Source organism: Aulostomus chinensis, chromosome 19 (assembly GCF_037954235.1).
Source record: "Aulostomus chinensis isolate RoL2024-O1b breed Wild chromosome 19, RoL_Achi_v1.0, whole genome shotgun sequence".
In the NCBI taxonomy this organism is placed as follows: Eukaryota; Metazoa; Chordata; class Actinopteri; order Syngnathiformes; family Aulostomidae; genus Aulostomus; species Aulostomus chinensis.
The window spans coordinates 4,646,666-4,672,715 of NC_141338.1; the positions used below are offsets into that span (position 1 = coordinate 4,646,666).

At 43.5% G+C, this 26,050-nt stretch overlaps 1 protein-coding gene across 3 annotated transcripts; it reads left to right on the forward strand.

The window, feature by feature from the left end:
- On the forward strand, positions 1–25,740 carry olfm1b (olfactomedin 1b). 3 transcript variants are annotated; one of them, XM_086186639.1, is made up of 6 exons: positions 1–109; positions 10,725–10,874; positions 11,382–11,537; positions 14,240–14,459; positions 20,283–20,389; positions 23,145–25,740. In XM_086186639.1, exons 2-6 carry the CDS (start codon positions 10,824–10,826, stop codon positions 23,817–23,819), a joined length of 1,209 nt encoding a protein of 402 aa, XP_086042765.1. In that variant the 5' UTR covers positions 1–109; positions 10,725–10,823; the 3' UTR covers positions 23,820–25,740. The 3 variants fall into 3 exon arrangements, with proteins under 3 accessions (XP_086042765.1, XP_086042764.1, XP_086042763.1); XM_086186638.1 differs by lacking the exon at positions 1–109 and adding an exon at positions 3,570–4,282; XM_086186637.1 differs by lacking the exon at positions 1–109 and adding an exon at positions 8,534–9,086.
- Positions 25,741–26,050: the final 310 nt, after the last annotated feature.

Genomic DNA, 26,050 nt, shown 5'->3' on the forward strand with positions numbered 1-26,050 from the left:
AAATGAGGACAAATTTTTGGAAGCTCAAACAATTTTTCTGGCAAATTTAGAAAACGGTTCATTCCGCTAAAGCTCCAAACGCGGGCAAGAGTGTGAGAGATATCCGAGGGTGAGTACAATTAGTCTCGTTCACCTCTCATATTTAATGCAACTTCACGGAGTGTTGACGCAGCACGTGGATTCGGCTCAATGTGACTTCTCCTGCCAAAGCACCTGCTATTAAGACATTATTCACACAGCCGCCATAATAAGACAATCCGGCTAGTTGGGTTCAATGACCGAGAAATAAATCTCGGGGAGGAATATCCACATGAGCAGCCACATTAAATCAACGTCCCATTCAGCTCAGCTCTGTTTGAGTCAACACTTGTTTACGATTGCCCTCATCACCCTCCACCCACCCCCATCCCAGCCCCCACCCCCACTAGCATGAGTGGGAAGAGAGCACACACGCTCTCCCTCTTCATCTTGTGTCTGCAGAATAATTGAACCTGCCACTGTAACAGCCATTTATTTCTCCTTCAGCACAGTAAAGACTCATATAGTCGACTTAAAAATCTTCAGCGTTCTGATAAAAAAAAGTAATTGAAATTGTCACAACCCCCCCCCCCACCAAAAAAACTGAGGCAGAAAATATTCAGTTAAATTAAAAAGAATGGCGATAAAAATGAAGAGGTAATGGCTTCTATTTTGCCAACAAAGGCATGATGTTTTACCCACAAGGGGCAAAAGTATTTGTTGTAATTGATGGGACTTGTCGTTTTGCTGTACACTGAAAATTTGTTTTACTACTTCACACATCTTTGTCATTGGTTTGGTGTCAGTTACACAACAAATTAACGACATTTAAACCGCAGACTGATTAAAGCAAGGATAATTATACCTTGGGTCAAACTGCGTACTAATTCATCTCCTTTTTTAGGATCAGATTCTACATTTAGTTTAACAGAGTAGCTTAAGAGTGAGTCCCAAAACCGGGAAATAAGTTTGTATTTTTTAACCGTCCCTCGATTCAAAGTCAGTGGGTATTTGGTTAATTGAAATAAAACAACACTTATGTGTAAAACAAACTTTAATATCCCAGCATGAGGTCATGTGGATGGTACTTGGTGCATTGGTATAATTATTCTTTAGGTTTCTATTAGGCTACAGTTGGCTGTTGCAGGGGCGTCCAGGTAGTGTAGCAATCTCATGCTACCCCCAGGCTTCTCATATTCAAACATGACCCAGTTGTGTCTGTCGGGATGCCAAACCAGGCCAATGTGTGTGTCCTGGTCAATGCTGTGTGGGTTGGTTGATCGGGGCGCCCGCTCGAGGGGAAGAATAACCGGGGGGAATAACGTGATCCTCCCGCGCACTACATCCTTACTGTCAGGTAAAAAGCGAGCGGATGGCAACTCCACGTGTAATCGAGGAAGCCTGCGGTGGAGGGAGCCATGACCTATTGTTGTTTACTGAATCTTGCTGTCTGGAATCCCTCTTCTTAAAATCTGAAAACTACAAATACTTTATGAACCACTTAACGCTATGAATGTTATCCTGAATTTAAATCAGAATTTCACAACAAAACAAAGATGACATATATATCTATATATCTATAGATATATAGATATATATATATACATATAAAATGAATGTAACTTTAATAAAACTGTCAAACTGTCACAATTACTGCAACTTTTTACACTCAGGCTGGGAACTAGCTTTCTTTTTTTTTTTTGTCCTCAACAAAAGAACAGTTCTTCCGACACGATTAAGCGACCTTCTGTGTTTAGCGGCGTCCACTGTGGCTGCAAGCTTTCATAACAAACTTAAATATTGGCCAAAGAGCCAGTGAGATGTGTCTCCTGCTGTCCAGTGTGTGGGCTGTGTACCACCATGCGGAGACAAACTCCTGCTGGCGAACAAATGTCCCTCTTTATGTCTGGAGCTTTATGCTTTTATTGCTGAAAGATCTTGATGCGCTGCCCCCTGATCAAATCCTCATTGAGAGAGCGCTGAACTCCGTTACTAGCACTGCAAGTAGCACTCACAACCACATGCATTCATGCCTGCATCAATGTGACCGCACACATTCAAGTTTACAAGCTGACTGAGAGGATCACATGTGTGTGTATTCACTTAATTCTGATTTCCTCTCTTACCTTGTATGGGAGGCCAGATTAGAGAATAAAGAGCTGAACATCATCAAGGTGCTTTAACTGAAATGAATCGTGTTCTGACGCTACTTTAAAGCGTAGAGTGTGTGTGGTTCAGACAGTCACAGGCAGGCAGCAGAGCAGCTGCAGAACCTCATGGTCATCCAATTAATAGCCTATTGTTGACATTCACAATGGAATAAGTACTGTCGTACTGTACTGCCCACACACACACACGCAGAGTGCTGAAGTAGAGCTCTACATATCGAGGTACTCAGAGGTTACTGCTACACATGCACGCACACACAGTGCTACAATGTTTTTGATACATTCCCTGCTTTTAATTTCAAATTTTACTTCCCCGGTGTCTTATTTTATTCACTGCTTTTTATACACCACACCTGTCTTTAACATTATTTGTTGTGTGGCTAATTTTTCTGTATTTCATTTGCATCGTTTATTTCTGTCATTATTGTTCTGTTTACTTGCCTTATGTTAAATCTTATGAGTTCATCGGTGGGTTAGTTTGCCCTATTTGTGTATGTCTTAATTTTAATTGATATTGTTGTTGTTTCTAAAGTACATCAAGTTCCTCATTTCCTGCCTAATGTTTCTGCTTTTGGGTCCAACTGCAAAACATAGTCATTATTCTGACATAATGTGCAAAGCTACTAAATATATTGAATATCAAACAAACTCTTATTAAAACTTAACCCATTTCTACGTATGAATGAAGTTTTAACCAACGAACTGCTTGAAAGAAAATAATGTGTTATAAGATAGGCCCATGAATCCCAAAGTGTATCCGCCAGGAGTATGAACAGTTATATTTTGGGGTAAACCAAAACAAAATCTGTTGTATCTGCTCAAAATCCTCCATCAAAAATGAACAAGTGTTTTATTTCACCTGGATACACCTAAAAATCCCAAATACCAGCCTATCAGCGGCAGAGTAAGGCCTTAGGCAGGATGCTACATTCCTTCCTCGATCAGAAAATACTTGTCTCTTTAGTACCCAATAAACTCATCCATCCCTCCATCCATTTTCTACTGCTTATCCTGTTAAGGGTCACGTGGTGGAGCCTATCCCAGCAGCCTTCGGGAAAGAGTCGGGGTTCACCCTGGACGGGTTGCAATATATTCATTAACTCGCTTGAATAATGGATACGTATTTATAAAAATCTAACCCACACCCATGGGTGCTGTTGAAATTGTAAAGATTCCTGACAGGGGGCACTATGTAGGTCAGAGCTAACGGTGCTAGTCGTAACGTTAGCAGAGCTACCATAAACGTTAGCAGAGATACGGAAAACTTTATCAGTGCTACTGTTACTGTTAGCAATGCTAGTCTAGCTATTGGTGGAGCTAACAGAGGATGAGGGGGTACACGGCGCGAGGTTGAATTCTTTAGGGGGAATAAAAGTTTGGGAAGCACTGGTCTATACATTTCTGATTCCCCCTGTAAGCCAATATTGTTCAATATGATATTTTTTCATTAAGAAATGGACTCAAGAATCAATAGTGAGTTTAAATACTGCTGCTATAATCCTCTGATGTTTCTGTATGATGACCTCCTACGGGTTTTGGAAAGGCATTTTCCCTTTTTGTACTCTTGCCAATTCAAATATCCCTCTCTCAGCGATGTAACTTCCGTTTTCAGCACCGTGGACAGCGCCGTCACTCATTTTTTCACCGAGAGCTTCACGGCAGCTTTCAGGCGGGCGGGGACGTAAACTTTTGGCAATATCACAGAGTGAAGGTTTATAGCCGTGTATACGACATTGTATGCGCGTCTTGAGCCCAATGTTCATCCCAGTCCGTCGCAGTGATAAATAAGTGCGGGGCACGAAGAGCGAGAGGGGAGAGGCAACACGGCAGATAGGCAATGAATATGCACAGAGACTATTCCGAGAAACAGATCGGTCGCTTTCTGCTTCTGGGTTGCTGAGGGGGGGATAAATAAACAAAAAGAAAAAAGGCGACTGGCAACGCAAAACCCGGGAGGAAAGGACTGCTGTGCTGGGGGACGCAAAGATCTGCATGTGAGACCGCTGGTCCACACACACCGGAGGCAAGAGATGCAGCCTGCGAGCAAGCTCCTGACTCTGATTCTCCTCGTCTTCATGGGCACAGAACTCACCCAAGTAGGTTTTTTTATTTTAACGCCATTTTTCCACCTCTTGTATTAAAAGATAGAAGCTGTGGTTAATTGGCTCCAGATGCGCTGTGAGATTACCAGGTTACCTCGCATAAAGAGCCCGGGTGAAATAGCCCCTCTTAAACAGATTAACGGGTGGGATTACATGATGTGAATACATTGTGCTTGACGGGCGCGGAGAGATCCAGCAAAGCTCTATTCAGCATCTTTACCACCGGGACTGAAATCAGGGGGAATATTGCATGATCTGCCCATTTCCTCAGTAGCAAATAACCAGGTGAGGCTAAACAAGGGCTATTCTGTAGCTATATGCTGCCCAGGCTTCTATGAAAAATGCATTTTTCTTCTGGATGCTGCTGCTCTTTTAAATCAAGGCTCCACAGTCAAAAGCAGTGTCTTATGAGCATGCTCAGTGACCACAGTGGGACTTATTGTTGGCTGTGTCAGGGGAAGACAGAACATTTAGTCCAGTAATGTGGAAGCCACCCACATAAACAGGACTAGTAGTGAATGAAATGCTCTCTTGAAGGCTGTTTGCAGTCGGTGTTTCATTTTAGCATTTAGAAATTCCTCCATCAACAGCGTCATAGTGGGGAGAGTTATTGCCAGGCCCTGCCACCACTGGATTGCACAATCTGATGATTTAATTGCCCTCGCTTGAACTGAGAGTCATATTTCATAGGCTTCAATGTTGTGGTTGGTAATTGGAGACACACACACACACACACACACACACACACACACACACACACACACACACACACACACACACACACAGGAAAAAGAAACAGAGGCACCATGAATAAATTAATCTCCAGAGTATCTATGATGTACTCCAGTCCAAACTCAATACAATATGGATGTAATATTACCCTGACAGATGTACACCCACCATCAATTTCTGCTAATTTACGAGAAATGTCAGTGGAGCATCTTTGTTTTTTATTTTTATTCAAAGAGCAGCCTCTTGGTTTTGACATTCATGATTTGTGATTTTATCAATGCTTCTAACTAAACACAATTATTAACTGTGCAGTTTTTATCTCCCTACATTGATGGGGAATGTTTAGCCTATAATTTCAAATGGACAGCAGCAGCAGCGGAGCGACAGAGTGCACAAAAATGCTGACATAATCGAACAATGGGGCTATTTGCTCTGATTGATGGAAGCCATCAGTCAGAGTGGAAAGGAAAAAAGGGAGAGCCTGTTTCAGTTTGGGTTTCATGACAGTCAGTTTGGGTCCCGCATGTGCAGGTCAGGGCCTTCATTACAGTGACAGCCTCTCTCTGATGGCCTGAGAGAGGGTGTCATCTGCTGCTGGAAGGTAAGTCGATAACGCCCGTCTGCCTCCTCCTTCCAGGAGAGTAGAAGATACGCCGACAGGTTCTATTTATACGGCTCCTGCTGCTCCACAGTGGATGTTTTACCTCTCATTCCTATCTGAGGACGTAAAAAAGTGAGGTGTGTGTGTAGAACTAGGAACATAAAACCTCTTATTATCATATTATTAATTTTAAAAAAGCCATCCAGGTAATACAGCATCAACCTTTGATGCTGAGCGTTATTGCCCTCTTAATGACCACATTAGCACCTCGCTGCAAACGTCTCGCAAGGTTTCAGGGGAAGGAGCGTCTCTTTTTGTACTTTAACATCTGACCAAGAGAGCTGGCAGACAGGAGCACACGCCTCTGCGCTACTTCCACCTTTATCCTCCGCTGAAAGATTTGATTAGTGCCTCACACAGGGAAGAACAGTAAGCAGAGTCAGTGGGACAACATCTGTTCTTCACCTAGTGCCCCCCCCCCCCCCCCCCCACGGCTGCAGGCCCACATCCTCGAGCAGCACCCCGACACCTGGAACAGATGGCACCGCTGTATCAGCGCATAACCGTCGTTCAAATGACAAACACTCATGAAAAGAATTACAACCTGCACATGTTAAGGTCTGAGATGAGTTAAAGGCGTGCACGCAATTCATGGGTCCATTTTTTTTGGTGGGGGGGGGGGGTGGCACCTGGCCTGCCAATTGACACAAAATCTGCATGCAAATCCACATCCTTGCTGCTCAAGTGTGAAACTACATGATCCGGCTTGACAGTTTGAAACAGGTTTTAACTGTTTGTCCGTGTGTGTGTGGGGGGGTGGGGTGGGGTGGGGTGGGGGGGAGAAAAACCAAAGAAAATCAATTCATTTTTGCATGCGAAAGCTTAGATAGACTTGAGCTGAATTGCAATACGCGTGGTGTGATTGGCAGCAGGGGTTGGAGCTATTTATTATTCAGTATGGTTGGTTGAGCGACAAGACGAGGCAGAAAGAGAGAGAGAGCAGAAGAGGAGTAGTGCACTTGTGGGCTGGAAATGTGAGATTTCAGCTACTTAATGAAAACTTTGTGCCTTGTGTATTGAGTGAGTCATGTTGTACTCAAAACAGCTGTTCATTCTAATTCGATGGAGTACAATAGTACAGTACAGCTTAAATCCTCTGTTTACCACTGTGTCTGAGGAGTTCTATCGCTAATTTCTGAGATTTGTTGTTCCTTGTTTCCATTATACTGTAACTTCCCTGATGTGATTGGATTCCAGAAAGTTTGTCGCGCAGCCCGAGACGTACGCTGCTTCACATTTACACCAAAGAATTCAACATTTACCCCAGCAAATACGACAAAAACAACATCAGGCATTACATGCAAATGCCTGTAGTGCGATTTTAATCCATTATTTGTCTCTTTGGGTGCCTTTTAAATTGTTGCCTAATTTGTGCCTTTAAAGTGTAATTACGCTTTTAAAAAATGCGGGGCGCACTTTAAATAGAGCTTTTATGGTCATCATGACTAACGTGCTGCACAGTTCCAGAACAATAGCCTGCCCAGCGATGAGGTGACCCTTGCTGATACATCGCGGTAATCTGAGACCACAAAGGTCATAAAAAAGTGAGAGATGAGGGAGAACTATGGAGATGCATTGAGTGCAAACTTTCCCTCCAGCTTCTAGTTTACCAGAAAAATCCATTACAGAGGCAGCAGACGTCGCTGTGGACACACAAGCACTCCTGCTATTCCGGGGACCTCATGTATCATGCAGTACTGCAGTTTCTCCTGTATAGACTGGAGCACTAGCCTATATGTGGACACAGAGGCTCTGCACTCGTGAATTATTTGGCATGTCTGAACATTGTCTACTTATCCTGTTAAATAAACAAGTACGCTAAGATGCTATTTTAAGCATATATATATATACATATATATACACACATACACTGTGATTGCTTATGCACCGACAGTGTAAGAATACTACATTTAGTACTGACAAACACAACATTTATGTCCTTGTTCTTTTTTAAATTCATTTACTAAGAACTGTGAGACATAAAAATGACAATATTGGACTTGCAGATAAAACAAAAAGCACAAAACAAAACTACCCTAAAAATAAACGATGTAAGAAAAGTTGTACAATCGAGTTGGAAAGAGATTTTGTTTTCCTCCTCATATTTAGACAAAAAATATTCATCAGATCTTCTAACTTTCTAATTAAAAATCTGAGAACATGACAGTTATTGAGTTCAATTCTATTTTATTCAAGTGAAGTTGTTATCTGTATGAATTATCTTGAGACTATTTTCTACTCCCTCGTATTTGCATTCGCCCTCTGAATCCAGCGATGCCCAAATCAGCTACACGATGGCGCCAGAGTCCCACGGACTAAAAGCTCGTCCTCCGTTTGTGCTGAAGTCCTCATCAGCAATGATGTCCTCAGACCCACAAACCTCCAACCAAGTTTATTTAGACGCGGAAAACTCTTCACCAATCAAAACTTTTATTATTATTATTATTATTTCTTTAATAGTATTGTTATTATTATTTTTAAGGGCACATGCACCCTTAGCAACCTCTCTATGTAGGACGGTTAGGAAACAAATGGGAATCTCTGCACCTCAGCCTTTGCCCTTTGTCACCCCCCCAACACACACACACACACACACACACACACACACACACACACACACACACACACACACACACACACACACATCCACCCCCCGATCACCGGTGTCGATCCCTTGATTTTTACCATGAACGGACCCCGACCTGGCTGACATCATTGCATCTGGAGCAGTGAATGCTCCGTAGTACCTCCTCCTTCTTCCCTCCTTCCTCCCTCCCCTCTCCCCTCTCATCCATTTGTGTGTGTGTGTGTGTGTGTGTGTGTGTGTGTGTGTGTGTGTGTGTGTGTGTGTGTGTGTGAAGCCAGTAATCACACAGCACACTAAGGCAGGAGGCGGACCGACGGGCGTGAACGAAATAGTAACGGGCACCGGAGAGGCACAAGTGTGCGGGACAAGGCAGAAAGAGGAGCTATCCAGTAGAGGACGCGTCCCGGCAGCCGCGCTCTCGCTTCTGATCTCTCTTTTACCTTCCACTTGGATCCACTGTTGCAGTTTTTCTCGACCTTCCCGTTTCGGTCGTCTTCATCGCGTCCGACTCAGCCAGTATCTTCGGTGGAGATGTCCAAAAAAAGACCAGCCGAACCGGAGTCCCGGGTGAAACAACCAGCTGCTGTGGGCACCGTGACTCGCGTCCGCTGTTTCTCCCCGGACTCTGTAGAATGAAGACGGCTTAAAATAAAAGTCCTAACGCAAAGATGTCGGTGCCTTTGCTGAAGATCGGCGTCGTGCTCAGCACCATGGCGATGATCACCAACTGGATGTCGCAGACCCTCCCCTCTCTGGTGGGGCTCAATACCACCAAGCTCACGGCGGCGCAGGGAGGGTACCTGGACCGGAGCACCGGAGTAAGTGCGCGGGTTTATGCATTTATGCGACGGGTGTTAAGTGCAGAAAAAAATCAACTGGTGCAAAGAAATTTCATTACTTGCACTCGCTTCTTAATTGAAAGGAGATTTTCTTTTTATGTGTGCAAAGCCATGCAAAAGTAAAAGAAAAGGGGGTGGGTGGGCTTGGAAATGCATCCTCTGGCTTTGATGTTGCTCCAGCTGCCATTTGGCTGAGTGGAAAGTTGGTTCTTCTGACACTGGCGATGAATGAATAAGACATCTGAGGCTGGACATTCAAGGATCAGCAGCAGAAATTGAAAGGCAGGATCACGCGGCGTGAAAGACAAAGGCGCACAACACCAAGGTGCTATTTCAGATTGAGGATGAAGGTTTCTTTGTTTCTCTATCAGGCGGCTGGCAGATCCCGGGCTCTTCTAATCGCGTCTGTGCCAGAGCTCTCTGTTAAGTGGAGCTTAGCATTGCCATTTAGAACAATAGGTCTGGGAGGAAATAAAACAATAAAGTGGATGGAGTGACTTTTCCCAGTTATCTGGACAACAGATTGTTATAATTCAGGTAGTCTGACGTCGAAGCCGGTGTTTTATTTGGACAGATGTGAGAGCTGGGCGACTGTGCTCACTACTCCAGCAGCAGGACAGAACAGACTGAAGACCGGTGCTTGCTAGTGATTTTCTTTGTCTATCCAGCTCTTCCTCTGCGAGATGCTGAACGACAGTAACTGAATGCCCCCTGTTACGTTTTTGTCCACTCACTTTTTCCCCACTAATCGACTCACTCGGCAGGTCCGACCAGGGATTTTTCATCCCGTCTACAGACTCCCGCTCTCTCTTATCTAATCAGCAGGTTGTGAATTGTGATGACAAGTCACACTCGCTGCTTCTGCGCACCAAAACTGTTACCTCCTGCTACTGTGTTGCTTTAGAATATACAGGGGTGTTGCAGTGGGTTAGGCTGACCAGACAGCCCCCCCCCCCCCCCCCCCATGGCTTATTAGGGCCTGAGCCAGTCCCTGGCGAAGACCCTATTATGTTTCGAAGTCACACTCGTTACATCTTCTCTCTATTTGCATCGCTGCTGAAAAAGGCACTTGTGCCAGTAGTTTGGGGTTGACATGATGTTGACTGTGGAGGTAAGGGTCGTTTTTGCCTCGGGCCACAAGACTGCTGAGAAACACACCTGAGACTATCCAGTAGGATGACGTAGAACGGGTGGAGCCTGGTGTTTCTGGTGTCAAATACTTCATCAAACTTGTACCATAAACTTAAAAAGTGCAAAAATCACTCAAAAATGGGAGCTGTGGGACAAGAACAGTTCTCTACATACAGGTACATTTTTATGAAGAATGTTCCCTCAAAGGAACAATATTTGTTTTCAAAAGGCCTGAAGTGCGAACCAGAAACAGAGAGTACAAATTGAACTGATGGGCACATCCCAACAACAAGCATTTGTAGAATTTAAGGAGCACACTGGTACCTCTATATCTGAGTGTGTCAGCTAAAACACCCTCTTCAGTTAGGTGCCAACCTATCGTTTATCTATCTTTTTGTCTCAGCTGTCTTTCCTTGCGCCCCCGCCCCCATCAGAATTGCTGATTCTCTGGCATTTTTCTTAATTTATCTGTGCATTTGTCCTCAGGTGTTGCCAGCAAACCCGGAGGAGTCGTGGCAGGTGTACAGTTCAGCCCAGGATAGCGAGGGAAGGTGTGTCTGCACCGTGGTGGCACCCCAGCAGTCCATGTGCTCGAGGGATGCCCGCACGAAACAGCTGAGGCAGCTGTTGGAGAAGGTAATTATCGTTTAACTCTTCAGCAACACATCAAAGTCGTATATCGCCAATGGTAACCACCCCTGACAGACACAAACACACTAACTTACACGGTTTGTGGTCGACCAATCACGTCTCCACTCATCGGACTAGAATAGGACTCATGCTCTAATGAGCTCCCTGGAAACCCAACAGGCATCATGGGAGTCAGCTACTGTACATACTCACTGCCTTTGAGTTTCTATGGCGCTGCACATATCCAGAGCAACACATCTAATGAGCCAACACACCGCAGAGACTGAAAGCTTGGACTTGCAAATATATGGAGTTTCAAGAAGATTCTAATCTTATAAACAATGTCAAACAAACCAAAAAAAGCTGAAAATATTGATATTTCTCAGACAGACAGGAATGTGTTGGGGTCTCTGGACTGTTATGAGTCAAAACCACATGTTGAACGTCTGTTTCCTTTTCCTTCCTGTGTGAAATGTTGGCCATTCACACAAATGTGTTCATATGGCGCCACAGGTCCAGAACATGACCCAGTCCATCCAGGTGCTAGACCAGCGAACCCAGAGGGACCTCCAGTATGTGGAGAAGATGGAGGTCCAGCTGCGTGGCCTGGAGACCAAGTTCAGGCAGGTAGAGGAGAACCACAAGCAGAACATTGCCAAGCAATACAAGGTACTGATTCAAGACTTCAGTCATTAACTCAACCTCTATCCTGTCATCGCTGCTCTGTGGTCCATTACACGCAGGCTTCCTCATTCTGTGTTTGTGTGTTCTCACTTGGTTCAGAATTGTTAAACTACCATACAACACACCAAGACTATCATGATATACTCATCAAAGAGCTAAAATAATAGGAAACTGCAGTAATTCATACTTGAACAAACCTACAACCAGCGATAGAAACACTAACTTGGAGAGGAGGAGATTTACTAAGACATCTAGTAGTTTTTCAGAGTGTTGCTTGTGTGTAAAAACCAAGATATCTGCACACACACACACTCCATGATAGTAAAGATTTAAGCTTGTAGTCCAGTCTTGGAGGGTTTCCTGTCTTGTCCTTATCTGGAAGTCAGCGTGTGGGGCAGGGGTTGTTGTCCAAAACTACATCTGCCTCTATTTTTGTGCCAATATCAAACCTTCCAAGGCAAATAACAAAGTAAAATGTTAGAGACTATGTATATAGAATAGTGCAAAACATGTCACGTAGTCAGAGCTGCTTGCAGCGATGCGTGGATCTGTGCATATTTCAGTGAGTAGAGAGAGAGGAAGGTGAAACCTGATGTTTTCTGGATTTTGTGCAAAGAAGCGGGCTGATGCATGTACAGTGGTGCAAGCAGCTCTTCCTTCATCCACAAGATGGCGCTAGGAAACCCACACTTATTATATGTCACAGTGCCGTTCATGACATGTTGATATTTGTAAATCAGTTTGGTTACATCAGGCGCACCCCTGTAACCACTCGGTGGCGCTATGACTGAGACTTAAATTCAGCTTGTCGATGTCTTCTTGTTCTGGCGGTGTGGAGCTCGGTTACGAAAGTTCACATCTCTGTGAAAAATATCAAAACTGGCTGCCTTGCCACGGGAACACATCCCAGTAACCCACTACCAAGTGTTAAAAAAAAGCCATTTCCTGTTGCCACTAGGTGGCGCTATGACAAGTCTGCTCTGAAATTCAATAGGTCTTTCATCAGCCCGTACTGCCCCCTCCAACAAATCTGGTGAAAATGGGCCTCATAGTTTTGCTTAATCAGACACACTTGAAAGACTTTTCTGATGTGAAGGCGTGCATCTCCAAAGACAGTCGTCTTTTGGAATTTGTTTAAAAAAAAATCCGATTTTAAAGTCGGGGTGTCGTGTAAAAAATAAACAAATGATGCCATAACGTCCAGACATGCTCCTACAACTTGTCCAGTACCAGTAACGGACTGGTTCCCCAAACAGTGTAGCTGAGTCTAAACACTGGGAGACCGACGCTCTCTTCATTTCACTGCATTTGTAGTTCAAATGAGCTCATTTGCATAAAAAAGAGGCAAAACACAAAAACGAACAAAGGTGAAATGACATTTAACATACAAATGTAAAGTTGAACAAAACAGCACTAAAGTTATTGTGTCATTATATCTTGATTACTGTGACCTTAAGAATACCTGATAACTACATTATCACAATAAGTCGCCACACAAGAACTTTGCCAGTTGTTCATATTTAAACTACATTGAATAAATAATAAAAAACAAGATGATGACTTAGGCCACGTTGGCCTTGACACTCAGGACTGTTGGTGCTTAATCAATAAAATACAAGTTCAGTACATCTTAGCAAACATGAATTTAAAAACATTTTCCCTGTTTGTGCCATCAAACCTGCACCACAGCTTTTGTGTAACCATTTCATCTGTGCATGCTCCAAAACCTCATGCTGCCAATGCCACATCCAGTGCATGCGTGCTATTTTTCGTGTTGTAAGTGCAAAAACTATGTGTGTGTGTGTGTGTGTGCGCGCGTGTGTGTGTGTGTGTGTGTGCGCCTTTGTTTGTGTGTCTGTTAGCTAGGTTAGCAAGCTCCAGCCCCTGTCAACAGTTTGTCATTTTCTTGCTTGCAGGGCTAACTTTAAGACATGTAATGAGAGCCACAGGGAAGAAGAGGCAGGTCAATTCCAGATTCCCCTGAACTGGGCCACAGTACTGAGAGCATTTGGGCGTCAAACAGTTAATTTACCTTTAGCACCATTAAGACTAAGAGACCCCACCCCTCCCCAAACCAACCCACCACTGATCTCTTCCTGCATGTTACTGCTGTCAAAAGTTTTCCATCTAAAAGCTTTTTTCAAATGTAAAGACATTATTATTATTATTATTATTATTATTATTATTATTATTATTATTAATTGTTGTCATTAATTTTACTTTCTTTTGGCTTTTGTCTATGCATATTTGGTTACTCAACAAATCTATACGTAAAACTATAGACGTAAAATTCGAGACACTTTGTTGTGTGTGACATGTAAAAGCATGTAACCCTTAATACGATGTTGCATTTTAAAAGTCGATGACCAATAAAGAGCTTTCCCAATTGTTGTTGGTGTACCGAGGGCTTGCTTTTTAACGGCTGGTCACTACCGGGACGGAGCCACCTGCTCTGCTCGTCCAGCGCATGGAGAAAAATTACCGGGTTTGTCTGCTCAGATACACACCTGCACAGACAACACACAGCTCTTCACACACACATACACACTCTGAACATGAACAGAGGCAGGATAGAGTTAGAGTAGTCAGGCTAAGACAGGTGTTTTTTTCTTTTCTTTTCTTTTATCGACAGCGGGGCTCCTTTTGTCGCGCATGACACTCAACCGAGCTTATTCTAATCCTTTCAGGCTATAAAAGCGAAAATGGAGGAGCTTAGACCGTTGATACCAGTGTTGGAGGAGTACAAAGCCGATGCCAAATTGGTATTGCAGTTTAAGGAGGAGGTCCAGAATCTGACGTCAGTTCTAAGCGAACTTCAGGAGGAGATGGGTGCCTATGACTACGAGGAGCTCCACAACAGAGTGTCAAATCTTGAGGAGAGACTCCGAGCATGCATGCAAAAATTAGGTAGGCACAGAAAGTTGTTGGCACACACTATGTTTGAAACATGTGCATGCACAAACACACTGACTGAAGCAGAGTTTGCTGTGACTGGACAGAAAGAGATCTTCAGGCATATTCACATGCAGAACATCCCAGGAACATTCTGTGTGCTTGAAATGATATAACACATGATGTAACACGTACCTCCAGGGCTGGGTATCGTTCAAAAATCTCCACTTCTGGTACCTTGACTTCAGTAGCGCCTCCTGGTTTGACATTGTCACTCTCTCAAAGTTGTGTAATACCACAACAACCAGTTTACCAAAATGAGGTTGAACTTCTTTCACTTCTTTATTCTTATGTGTTAAAGTGGTTTTACAACATGAAAAAAATTGCAGTTTACTCCTTAAGATATTGAAATTTGGTATTGAATAACAAGGCATCTATTGATTCTCAATGGTACTGGAGCAGTTTCCTTTGTGCCACAGAACTGTGAAGGTTCGATACCCAGCCCTACCTATCAGCCCTACCTGTCACACAGCATTCATTCTTCATACGGTTCCTTCATCCTCTGACAGCTTTCTAGTCACCAGGCTGTGCATCTACTCACAAACCACTAGTTACATCCGGGTATCTTCACCATGTTATGCAAGTTCTCCCCAGGGATAGAAAAGCAACTGGTGCTGAGACTAAATGGCAGATATATGTAGTTAATTACACAAATGGTCCAAGATTCTCTGGATTTGCTGTTGTACATCATCATAACTAAATATCTTTGCATATTTGACTAGAATCAGACAAAACAACCCTGTTGATGCTATCTAGAGCCCTGCAAAATGACGCAGGATGTTTTTCTCTTATTTTATAGACTAATTTTTCCAAACATTCCAGACAAAATCATTTCCTTAAAACTATCGTGCATCGTATTGCCACATAAATGAGCAAGCCCTTGACAAATGAGCTCATAACCCTCATTAAACTCACTGGTGCCAGGTAAATCTCTGAGACTGAGATAGTTGATTCTGTATGTGTTAGCATTCCCGGGGGGGTTCAGAGAGTTGCATGAGTTGTGCTGACTACTTCCCGTTAGCCAGATCAGATTCTGTGTTCGTGAAACGAGTCATTTGACAGGCGTTGTGTAACAGTAAAAACAATTTATCCATCGTTTTAGACCCACAACAGTAACAGAGTAGACCACAGCTGAGCAGCTACTTAGCGTTAGCCCGACTGCTAACTTGTATGTGAATAAATAACTTAATCATGCAGCTTTACTAATGTTCCAAATGTTATCAGACCAAATTAGTCGACTAACGAGTGACATTAGTCATTACATGAGGGCTGTGAGATTGTCCAAACCATTTATCTACCGTTTTAGAGCCAAATGGTAACAACGTTATGGGGGGGCAAATGTGATGACTGTCACTGACGGGAGATGGAGACAAAAGAACCGCACTGTAGCTTTAACACATAGAAATCTGTATGCGTCCATGCTATGACTGAGTTCACGTCATGGATTAAATTAGACATTTAAACAGCTGATAAGGCATGAGGTGTTTTACATGGTTCCACATGCGCGTTCACACACACACACAGACACACACACACACACTGTCTCTTCACACCTCTCACAGTGCTAATAGATGCACACCCACACTACAGTGACTAAGATACATTACAAGACCAGAGACACTTACATGTGGCACATCACGGGTATATTGTGTCCCTGTTTCAAATTATGCGCAGTGGAAGAGAGCAGAGGAAATTGGAAAAAGCTTATTTTGGAAAGCCAGTCGAGACAACATGATTGCATTTCAATTGAATCCATAGAATACATGCAGCAGACACTCAGTCTATTCATCAGGGGAGATGGTTATTTTCTCCTGGCTATCTCTGGTCTCACAAGCTACCCAACGGGAGCAGGAGCCTCGTCCATGTTTCCACTCTCAGTTCAATGCACACGTTGCCCTTCATCCGTGGTCAGACTCCTGGCGCTTAGAGAGCAGTGAACTGCAGGAGTTACTTCTGTGTGTGTGTGTGTGTGTGTGTGTGTGTGTGTGTGTGTGTGTGCGTGCGCGTGCGTGTGTGCTGGAGATCAGACAAGATAAAGGCGAGGTCACTCAGCGAGGGACTGGCTCCGGCAGAACAGAGGGTGGCTATTCCTTTCATCTTCACATGATTACAGAGGCACTCATGCACTGCATAGTGCACATAAACACACTCCAACACACTCCAGTTAGCCACATTAAAATTGTGAAGGTCAATAGCCAGATTTGCATGAAAAGAACAACAATGGAAAAAGAGGAAGCTGGAGAAATACGAGCACCCAGTGATAGATAAAGCAACAGGAAACTGATGGAGGATGATAAAGGGAATAAGAGAAAGACAGAGTGGAGGAGAGAAGGAACGAGAGTAACTAGAGTCCCTGCAGAGTTGTCCTTCAAGCTGTTTTGTGCTGGAAAAACTAACAGCCCAGCGGCTGCTAGGACACAATGGCCATCGATCAAGAGGACATGCCAGCTTGCTGGGCCATAATCAAATAAATAAATCCACCTGTGTCGTGTCCCAACAATATGTGGGGGGGTGGGTGGGGGTGGGGGGGCAGCTTCAGGCAAGCCCAGGCACGCTGCACTGAAATACTGGAGAATGAAGCAGGAAGGTCATTGGCACACCTGATTCTCAACTACCATCATCCCTAGCTGCCTCTGTTAGATGACATCATGATGTACTGGGCTTCAGGTGTCACTGCGTCACTGTCCACCGGCTCTCCATCGTTTCTGTTAAATAATTATTGCTTTAAAATTGGATTGTGACAGTGTGTCGACTGAATTACTGAGTACATCAACGTTCGTCATGTCAGCAGTACAACTGTGATTGAAAGGTCCCGAAAAATAAGCATGTTTTCCTTGCCAGGCGTGATCCTGGATAAGCTGCTTGCAAAGTCATTTCTGGTTCTGTGATATTGCCTTCAAAATAAAAGCAGCAAGGCTTCATTATTATTAATGTTGTTTTCAGAGCTTTCTGAAGTCTCGTTGTAGAACAGTCTAATTGGAGGTGAAGTGATTCTGTTGCTGGCTTGTTAGGAGCTAAGCTAACATCATTCCATTTCCTGTGCGCGCTCTGTGTTGTGTATACACGAGCAACTCCTACCTCGCCTGTTTTTACTGACATTACATATATCACCTGAAAATGTGGCTTCAACAACAAGCTTGTCTTACAAAAGCATTTCTGTGTGGGACACCATCATTCACAGCAAAGAGGCTAATTGACACCCCCCGGAAAAAATACCATAAGTAAGCAACGGTAACATTTCTCACAAATTAAATGTCCACCACAGCTTCCAGATCGATTTCCCAGCTTCAGCACTGATCCATCACACCTCCTGGCGTGAGAAGTGATGAGGATCATTATCAGTATTTTGGGTGCGCTCACTTGTTTTTTTCCTCCAAATAAAGCAGCGCAAACACATTGAATCGTATGAAATTGTCACAGCATCCCTGGGTCTCAGCAATTACATCGGTTTTCACAAAGGATAAAAATGACAGCGCAAACTACAAAATAAGACCCTTGTTTGCAATAGAAATGATCCCTCAAACAAAAAAATCCTCTTCTCAAGAATTGGGTGTTTATTCTAAATCCTCTACATTCCAGGGGAAAAAAAAAAGTTGCCTTTTTTTTTTTTTTAATATACCAGCCCTGGTTTCCATTAGATTTTCCATTTGCTCTGACCTCTTCTGTGACCCTGACAAATTCAGGCCAAAGACGGATTAGACCCTGCGTGCATCTCCAGAATTCAGATCCATCAGCAAGCTTCAGTGACATTTTGACAGGGGTGCTAGTAGTGGGGTCAGGGGTTAGGACCATTCCAAGGGCCCTGCTCTGACAGTGGCCCTTAAAACACAGAGGGATCCGCATGGAGCTTCAAATCTCCCCAATCACACCCCTGGTACCCGTCATCTAAACACAGATGTATGATTAGAGAAAAGAAATAAATAAATCAATGGCCAGTGTATTACTTCACTCTCTAATCCCACTGAGGATTATGTAAGGGACTCAACCCCCCACTAGTCATAGTAAATGCTGCTCATGTGACCATGTGTTTGTCTCTCGGCTGCTTAGGTGTGATCCGCACACACAAACACACACACAGGCATACACAATCACGGGCACCACATATGTTTCACGTAGAGACACGCAAACAGTCCAAGAGGTATGTTAGGCCACACAAAATCAGACGAGATGAGATGAATAAATGCAACACATAATCAACGCCTGAGAGATTTTTGGGTTACAAAGCGTTAAGGAGAGTGTTATAGTGAAGGAGTCATGGCTGTAAAGTTCACAAAAAAGGCACTAATGAAAACCTAAAATGAGCCGGCTTACTTTTTAAATTAGCACATCAGAATGACTCATTATATTAATGGGGTAAGATTAAGTAATCAAAACCATCTAATTGACATTTGCCATGCTGAGTACCCTCTGAAATTACATTTAAATGAATGGATGGTTCCACAATGGCAGGGGAAACTTTTGTTATCTGGTAAAACAATGTCTCTCACTTCCATCTGTGCTCATTAGAAGACCAATTCTCAGTCACAGGGGATGCTGAACCCTGTGTGAGTTTTGTCAAATTCGTATTAGCACCTCAATCAACACTAATTAACACTACATCAGCTTACAAACAGTACAGAAGAGCAGACTATGTAGAGCCCCCCCCCCTTCTATTCCCTCACTTTCTCACACATCCACACTGAGTAAAACAAGCATTAGCATGTGTGAAGAAAGAAAAAAGGCTGAGAAATGGCAGCAGGCTGGACATCAACTCCCTTTGTCTTCCAGGCAGGATGATTTAGATGAGTGAAAGTCGTCCCTACAAAGGCAAAGTGCAGTAACTACACCTTTAAATGCCTTTAAAGTTTTGTACCATCCAGCCAAACTCTTTCTACTTGTCGGTATATTGGTTGTTATACATTCATGTATATTCATTTTTGATCTGACTTATGATCCAGAAATGCAGATACTGCACTCTGCTGATGGATGACCTTAAAAAACTGCAACACCATTGCAAGGGGCAGTCTAAATGTGATCCCCCAGTTGTCTTTTTTAATTTCTTTTCAAACACAAATGTTTGAGTTCCTTCATTTTTTTTTTCAATATATGTATTTGCAAGGGGGCAGCACGGTGGTGCAGTGGTTAGCACTGTGGCCTCACAGCAAGACGGCTCCGGGTTCGAGCCCTGGCTGGGATCTTTCTGTGTGGAGTCTCCATGTTCTCCCTGTTCCTGTGTGGGTTCTCTCTGGTACTCCAGCTTCCTCCCACAGTCCAAAGACATCAAGAGGGGACCAGGTTAATCCAGACTCTAACTTGACTATAGACGTGGATGTGAGAGCGAATGGTTGTCTGTCTCTATGTGTTGGCCCTGCTTGGACTGGTGACCTGTCCAGGGTGAACCCCACCTCTCGCCTGAAGGCTGCCCCTATGACCCTGAACATGATAAGCGGTAGAAAACGGATGGATGAATGGATGGATGGATTTGCCTCTGTGGAGTGCTATGGTCAAGGTTACTAAACCAGTTTTCACTGTCTGCAAAGTTAGACAAAACAACTTCACTTTCTGAAGTGGTTTACTGGATTTTGTATTTACTGCAAATTTGATGCTCTTTGTTTTCCCCCTGAAATTGCGCACAAATTAATCGGAACACTGTCACAAGATGAAACGCTTGCCACAAAGTCAATTATCAGTCTTACCCTTTGGTCTTAACTCCATCTTGACAAAATGTGTAGTCACTGCATCCCATGTTTTGTGTTGTTCTGTACTCTCGAGGTTCCTATCTAACTTCTGTCCTTGCAGCATGCGGCAAACTGACGGGCATCAGTGATCCCATCACCATCAAGACCTCCGGGTCCAGGTTTGGCTCCTGGATGACTGACCCTCTGGCACCTGAAGGAGATACACGGGTATGTTCACGGTACACACAGTACGGATGGGAACCATCTCTCCTTTTATGGTTAAAAAATCAAATGTGGCTGTATCACAAGCTCTCATGCACCAAAGACGGCCCCGAATTCTTGTTGAGATCTCCACTCTTCTTATTATTTGATCAGACAATATTTAACATTTGGCTTATTTCGCTAAAGGGATGCTTGTTCCTTCAATGTAAGCAATCCAACAAATGGTTCCATATCTATCAGCACTGCTTTAGACCAAATACAAACAAACACAATCCTATTGAGAACTTGAGAAATCCGCTTACTCCTTGTGCTGCCAAGACTTAGATGAAAAGATCAATAGTGCTCTCACGTCTGTACACTAAATATGAAGCTACAGCCAGCAGCCGGGTGGCTTGGCATAACATAAAGCCTGGAAACAGAAGGACAGCTAGCCTGGCTCTGTCTGAAAGAAACAAACCCACTTAGAAGTGCTGCTTGGAGGGATATGTTACCTCACAGCAGAGCCAGGCTAGCAGTTTCAGGCCTTAATGTTAAGTTAAACTTCGTGACAAATATGAATCAGTCATATCAAAATCTTATTAATCTCTTGGCAAAGTTTATGCCTTCGAATGGCTTTTCTTTTACTCCAGTTAATTTAGCGGACGAGCACAGGAACTTTCAGTGCATCACTTGGTTCTTTACTTGGTGTTGATGGTAGATTCGGGTCTGGCTGCAGCAGGATGAATGAGTGAGTGAGTGAGTGCATGCAAATGTGAGGTGACAACAAAATCAAATAACATCTTTATGTGGTTGAAAGTGCTGTTGGCGAGAACTGGGTTGGCTCTTTTGAAACCCCGAGCACATCGCTGTTGCTTTCAAGCATTTGAAAAACAGACGGCGTCCTCAAGCTACAAACAGTGTATTTGTACTTTTATTAACCGTGGCCACAGGATAATGATTTCATTTTAATGTGATGCCTCGTAGCAAAAACAAAAAAATGTCTGCTATATTTCCCCACCTCTTATTTGCCACACATAAACAACCAGAAAGCACTCCTGCTCTTTTGCGTTGTGCCTCAATTAAAGCAGTGATAAATGGATGAGTGCACACGTGGACATGTCAGCTGGTAGAGCGAGGGGGGGGGGGTGAACTTGTTAAGATTGGGACTATTCATGAAGGACGTGTGCACTGTGGTGTAAATGTCACTACCTGCATCCACTAGGTGGCGCTTTAGAACACGTATTATGCTGCTTTACATCACTTGAGGGCAACATAGTGGAATTTGTGTGAATATTTGTACGACTTCAAATTAATACTATCATGCATGCTTTTAACCAGTGGGTCCCCAATTTTTTTTTTTTTAAATGCTGGTGCTAACACCAGTAGCAGCTGTGCTAGCACGGCTAACATTATTGCAAGCTCTCCCACTTGGTGTGCATTCCTAGAAGACCCGCCCACAGCCCTACTCTGCCTCTGATTGGCAAGTACTTGGTGCCTTTAGGCATGTTGAGTGAAATGAATCACAGTGAAATTGAGGAGGAGTAGAAGCTGGTCTTTGGTGGGAGGATGGAGGATTTTGAGAGGATATAGAAGTTTTTTGCTGTACCATCTGATGTGCGCCGGATTGGAATTCATGGCCCATGCAGATAACAGCCTCAATATATGTAAAACAAATGCCTTGCCTGACTTTACTTGGAGTACTTGCAGTTGAAGGTCAACTCTGTCTATGTTCATTTGTCATTCTCCCTTTTATCAGCTAATCGCCTCTGATTTCTCCTTCTGGAACCAGGTTCCCGTTGGCTCAATAAATAGTCTTGCTTTCCTTACTACAACACATTAAAATGGAAGTGCTGGGTATAAATCTATGTGGTTTTAACAGGAAGCAGCATGAGGGCTGGGAGACGGACATAAAGGGAAGTTTATTTGGCTGGTAACACGAGCATGCTTGTGTACCCACTTTATAGGACACTGTAATAAGAGCCCGAGATCTCAATGTCACAAAGGAGGATACAGATGAAGAGGGAACAGTACGGTAGCTATGAATCTGCAGTTTGCATCCTGCAGGATAACTGTCGTGACAACAGAGGCTGTATTAAGTAGCTATCTGCTGAGTAAGAGTATATTAAGGCTGCTGTAAAAGCAACTTTCTGTACAAAATTTTGAGGACACATGAAAGATCTTCCGCGTTATCAAAGGGCTGGAAAATGAAGAATTACAGGATGGATGATGGGGTCTGTTCCGTCTCTTTTTTATCCCTTGGTTTCCCTACCTTGGATTTATTCTGAGCTCTGAGGAGACAAGCTTCCTTGATGTGAATCATTTAAGTCAATCACAGCAGCACATGGCAGCAGGTAGGGGAAGGGCCTCAGGTGTCTCGGCCCCGCTGAGACTGAGGAAGTATTTGAGCCTCCAGCAACTCCGGAATGAGAGCTCTCCCTGTGCACCATTGCAGGGTCCTGCTGGAAGCTGGGTCGACGCAGCTGAGACAGGCCTTTTATCTGGAATGATGGGCAGTGTCCCTGCGGGGCCCGGCTCATGCCACCCTGCGGCTGTCATCCTGACTGTTTGTATTCATACACTGCCAGAGCTCCGCTTCCTCAGCTCCTTGAGGAAGTCTCGGCGTTAACTTAATTGGGATGCTTGTTGACGGTGTAATTTGATTTATTCTGTGTGTGTGATCTGCCTGCAAGATTCAGATATTCACAAGGGCATGCTGATGAATGATGATGGCGTCAGCGTGAGGGATCCTCATTCTTTCTCCCTTGTTTGTCATTATGTTTAGGTCTGGTACATGGATGGTTACCATAACAACCGTTTCGTGCGGGAGTACAAGTCCATGCAGGACTTCATGACGTCAGACAACTTCACGTCTCACCGGCTGCCTCACCCGTGGTCAGGAACCGGTCAGGTGGTCTACAACGGCTCCATCTACTTCAACAAATTCCAGAGCCACGTCATCATCAAGTTCGACTTCCGTACCTCCTCTATCAGCAAGTCCCGGCAGCTCGATTATGCTGGCTTCAATAACGCATATCACTATGCCTGGGGTGGTCATTCTGATATTGACCTGATGGTGGACGAGGGAGGCCTGTGGGCCGTCTACGCCACCAACCAGAACGCCGGTAATATTGTCATCAGCAAGCTGAACCCCAACACGCTGCAGATCATCAAGAGCTGGACCACCAACCATCCCAAAAGGAGCGCTGGCGAGTCTTTTATGATCTGCGGCACGCTATATGTCACTAACGGGTATTCTGGAGGTACCAAGGTCTACTACGCCTACTCCACCAACTCCTCTACCTACGAGTACATAGACATTGCCTTTCAAAATAAGTACTCGCATATCTCCATGCTGGACTACAACCCGCGTGACCGCGCCCTCTACGCCTGGAACAATGGCCACCAGGTCCTCTACAATGTCACACTGTTCCACGTCATCCGCTCAGAAGAACTGTAACCACAGAGAATGGATTAGAAAGAAACATGCATATTGTCTATGTAGAGATCTCCCTATATATAAAAAAGAGACTGTATGGCAAGACCATTGTGTTTATAATATCAACTAACTTTACCTGAGAGACTGCATCAACAGGGAATCCAAAGTGGATTGAATGTGCATATACATAATATTTAAAAAAAATATATTGAAGGGTGTCATTCCAAAATGTGTATTTGTTACAAAAGAAAAAGCTTAATATAATATATGATTATTAGAAAACAGAACTGTTTTGTATTATTTAAAAAAAAAAAAAGTATTAACATGATTTCTTTACGCTACAGAGCCCTGGAGTGGCCAGAAAACGTGACCATAGATTAAAGACAACATGTTTTGGGGCCAAAGAGGGAAAAAAAAAAAAAAGGTATTTTAAGGCCAGGAGATTAAATGTGTTTCCTTAATGTAGAATTTATGTTCACTGGCTGTAACGTGAATCTTTAATCTTGTTCCCTGAATTCAGCTTAAGTCCACAAGTTATTTCTGTCCTACAGTTATATGTTTTGAGGGCCACAAATAAAACGTTCCCTCAAAAACGATTTAGTTTGTGGCCAAAGATGTAACTTGTTCCCTCGATTTATTGAATTTGTGGCCACCACTTAGCCCTTGTTAACACACTTTAGTTTGTTTTATGCTATGAGATTCAATTTACTCCCCTCGATTAAATTATTTCACCCCCACAAGATACAACTTGTTCCCACAAATCAATCAAATCATGGGAACAAGTTCCAGCTTGCAGCCACAAACGACTGTTTCTCTCTAAGTTCGCTCCAGGGCTCTGTACCTCTAATTATCACCCATCGTAGACTTTATTTTCATAGCTACCGTGGTTTTGATAGACGTTTGGAATGAAACTCTTTGATTGTTTGCTGCATAGAAAATGATTGTAAAAGTAGACTTATATATCAGATTTAAAAGAATAAGAATAGATGCCAAAAAAGAAAATGTCGCCTTTTTATATAAGGGAAGCTCATTCCTGTGGCTCTTCTGTAGAAATCCTCCCATCTGAACTTTCCTTTTGGTCAATGGGGATCCTGGAACAACAACAACAAAAAAAGACTATTAGTCGGGAAAAAAAAGAGAAAAGAAAGAAGGAAAACCTATTGGATTCCCGGGTTCCACGGACACGTAGAACAACGAGGTCTAGTCAGAGGACTTGATAGCCGATCGGGTTCAGTCGGTCATATCGTTTTTATCAAGTAGCAAATCAAGAAATAGCAACAATAATAAGATCTAAAAGACCTGAAGGCACTGACTGTTGACAGCGCTGTTGTTTGATTTTCCTGTGTTTGTGACTATGTGTGAAAAGGCTTTTTTTGCATGAGTGTTTTCTATCACTCTGGTCTGCTCTTCTGAATGTCTTTTACTGTATGGTCCTATTTAAAAAAACAAAAAAGGAGGGAGGGATAGTGGGGACGGAGGGAGTAAGATAGAATACCTTCGGGATTATTTTTTTTCTTGCCTCTTTCTATTTATTTCTTAGTTGATTTCCTTGCAGTCATTTTATTTTCAAATGTTCTTGTACCACTGTAACTGTTGCACCGGCTCTGTATTTGTTTATCTGGACTACGTGGGAGGAATCTATCATGCTCACATATCGGAAAAAAAGAAAACGAAACAAAAAAATAACGAAACCAGAATGTATCAAGGATTGTATCCTGGGAACAAGGTCGTCCTCTCTCCGATTCACATCATGCCCCGCAGTTGGGAAAGTTTTCTTTTCTCAGGATAATCCTGTCTCATGTCATGTATCCCCTAGTGAAGGATAATGCTGTTTAAATGTATAACCCTTGGACAAAAGCTTTTCACTCTTTTTGCGCTTTGCTGGACATGTGTTGTATCTGAGATGAGATAGTTAATGATTCGTGTCAATAAAACAGAGAAATCTGAGGATCGCATTGTTGCCTTGCAAAAACTAGGGGCCATCACTGAGCCCTAAGAATATCCAAGTGGGCCTTAATGTGCTGCTGTCATGCATGACATCATCATATGGAGCTCACGGTGACGTCCCCCTCGCTCAGTTCAGGGGTTGAATGCTCATGATGGAGTCTTTTCACGGCGTCAGTTCCTTCAAGATGATGCATGTAAATGCATCCAACTTGCCTGACCTTTTGGTACTCTTTCTAAAATATGGTAACCTTACACGTCCTCTGTGGAAACTGTCAATCAAAAAGCTAACTTCAGCAAAACTTCAG

Bases quoted from the DNA above. Each gene is read 5' to 3' on its own strand.
- olfm1b (XM_086186637.1), top strand. From the start codon at position 8,937: ATGTCGGTGCCTTTGCTGAAGATCGGCGTCGTGCTCAGCACCATGGCG. The intron at 9,087-10,724 runs GTAAGTGCGCGG...ATTTGTCCTCAG, and splicing joins ACCTGGACCGGAGCACCGGA to GTGTTGCCAGCAAACCCGGA. The intron at 20,390-23,144 runs GTATGTTCACGG...CATTATGTTTAG, and splicing joins CACCTGAAGGAGATACACGG to GTCTGGTACATGGATGGTTA.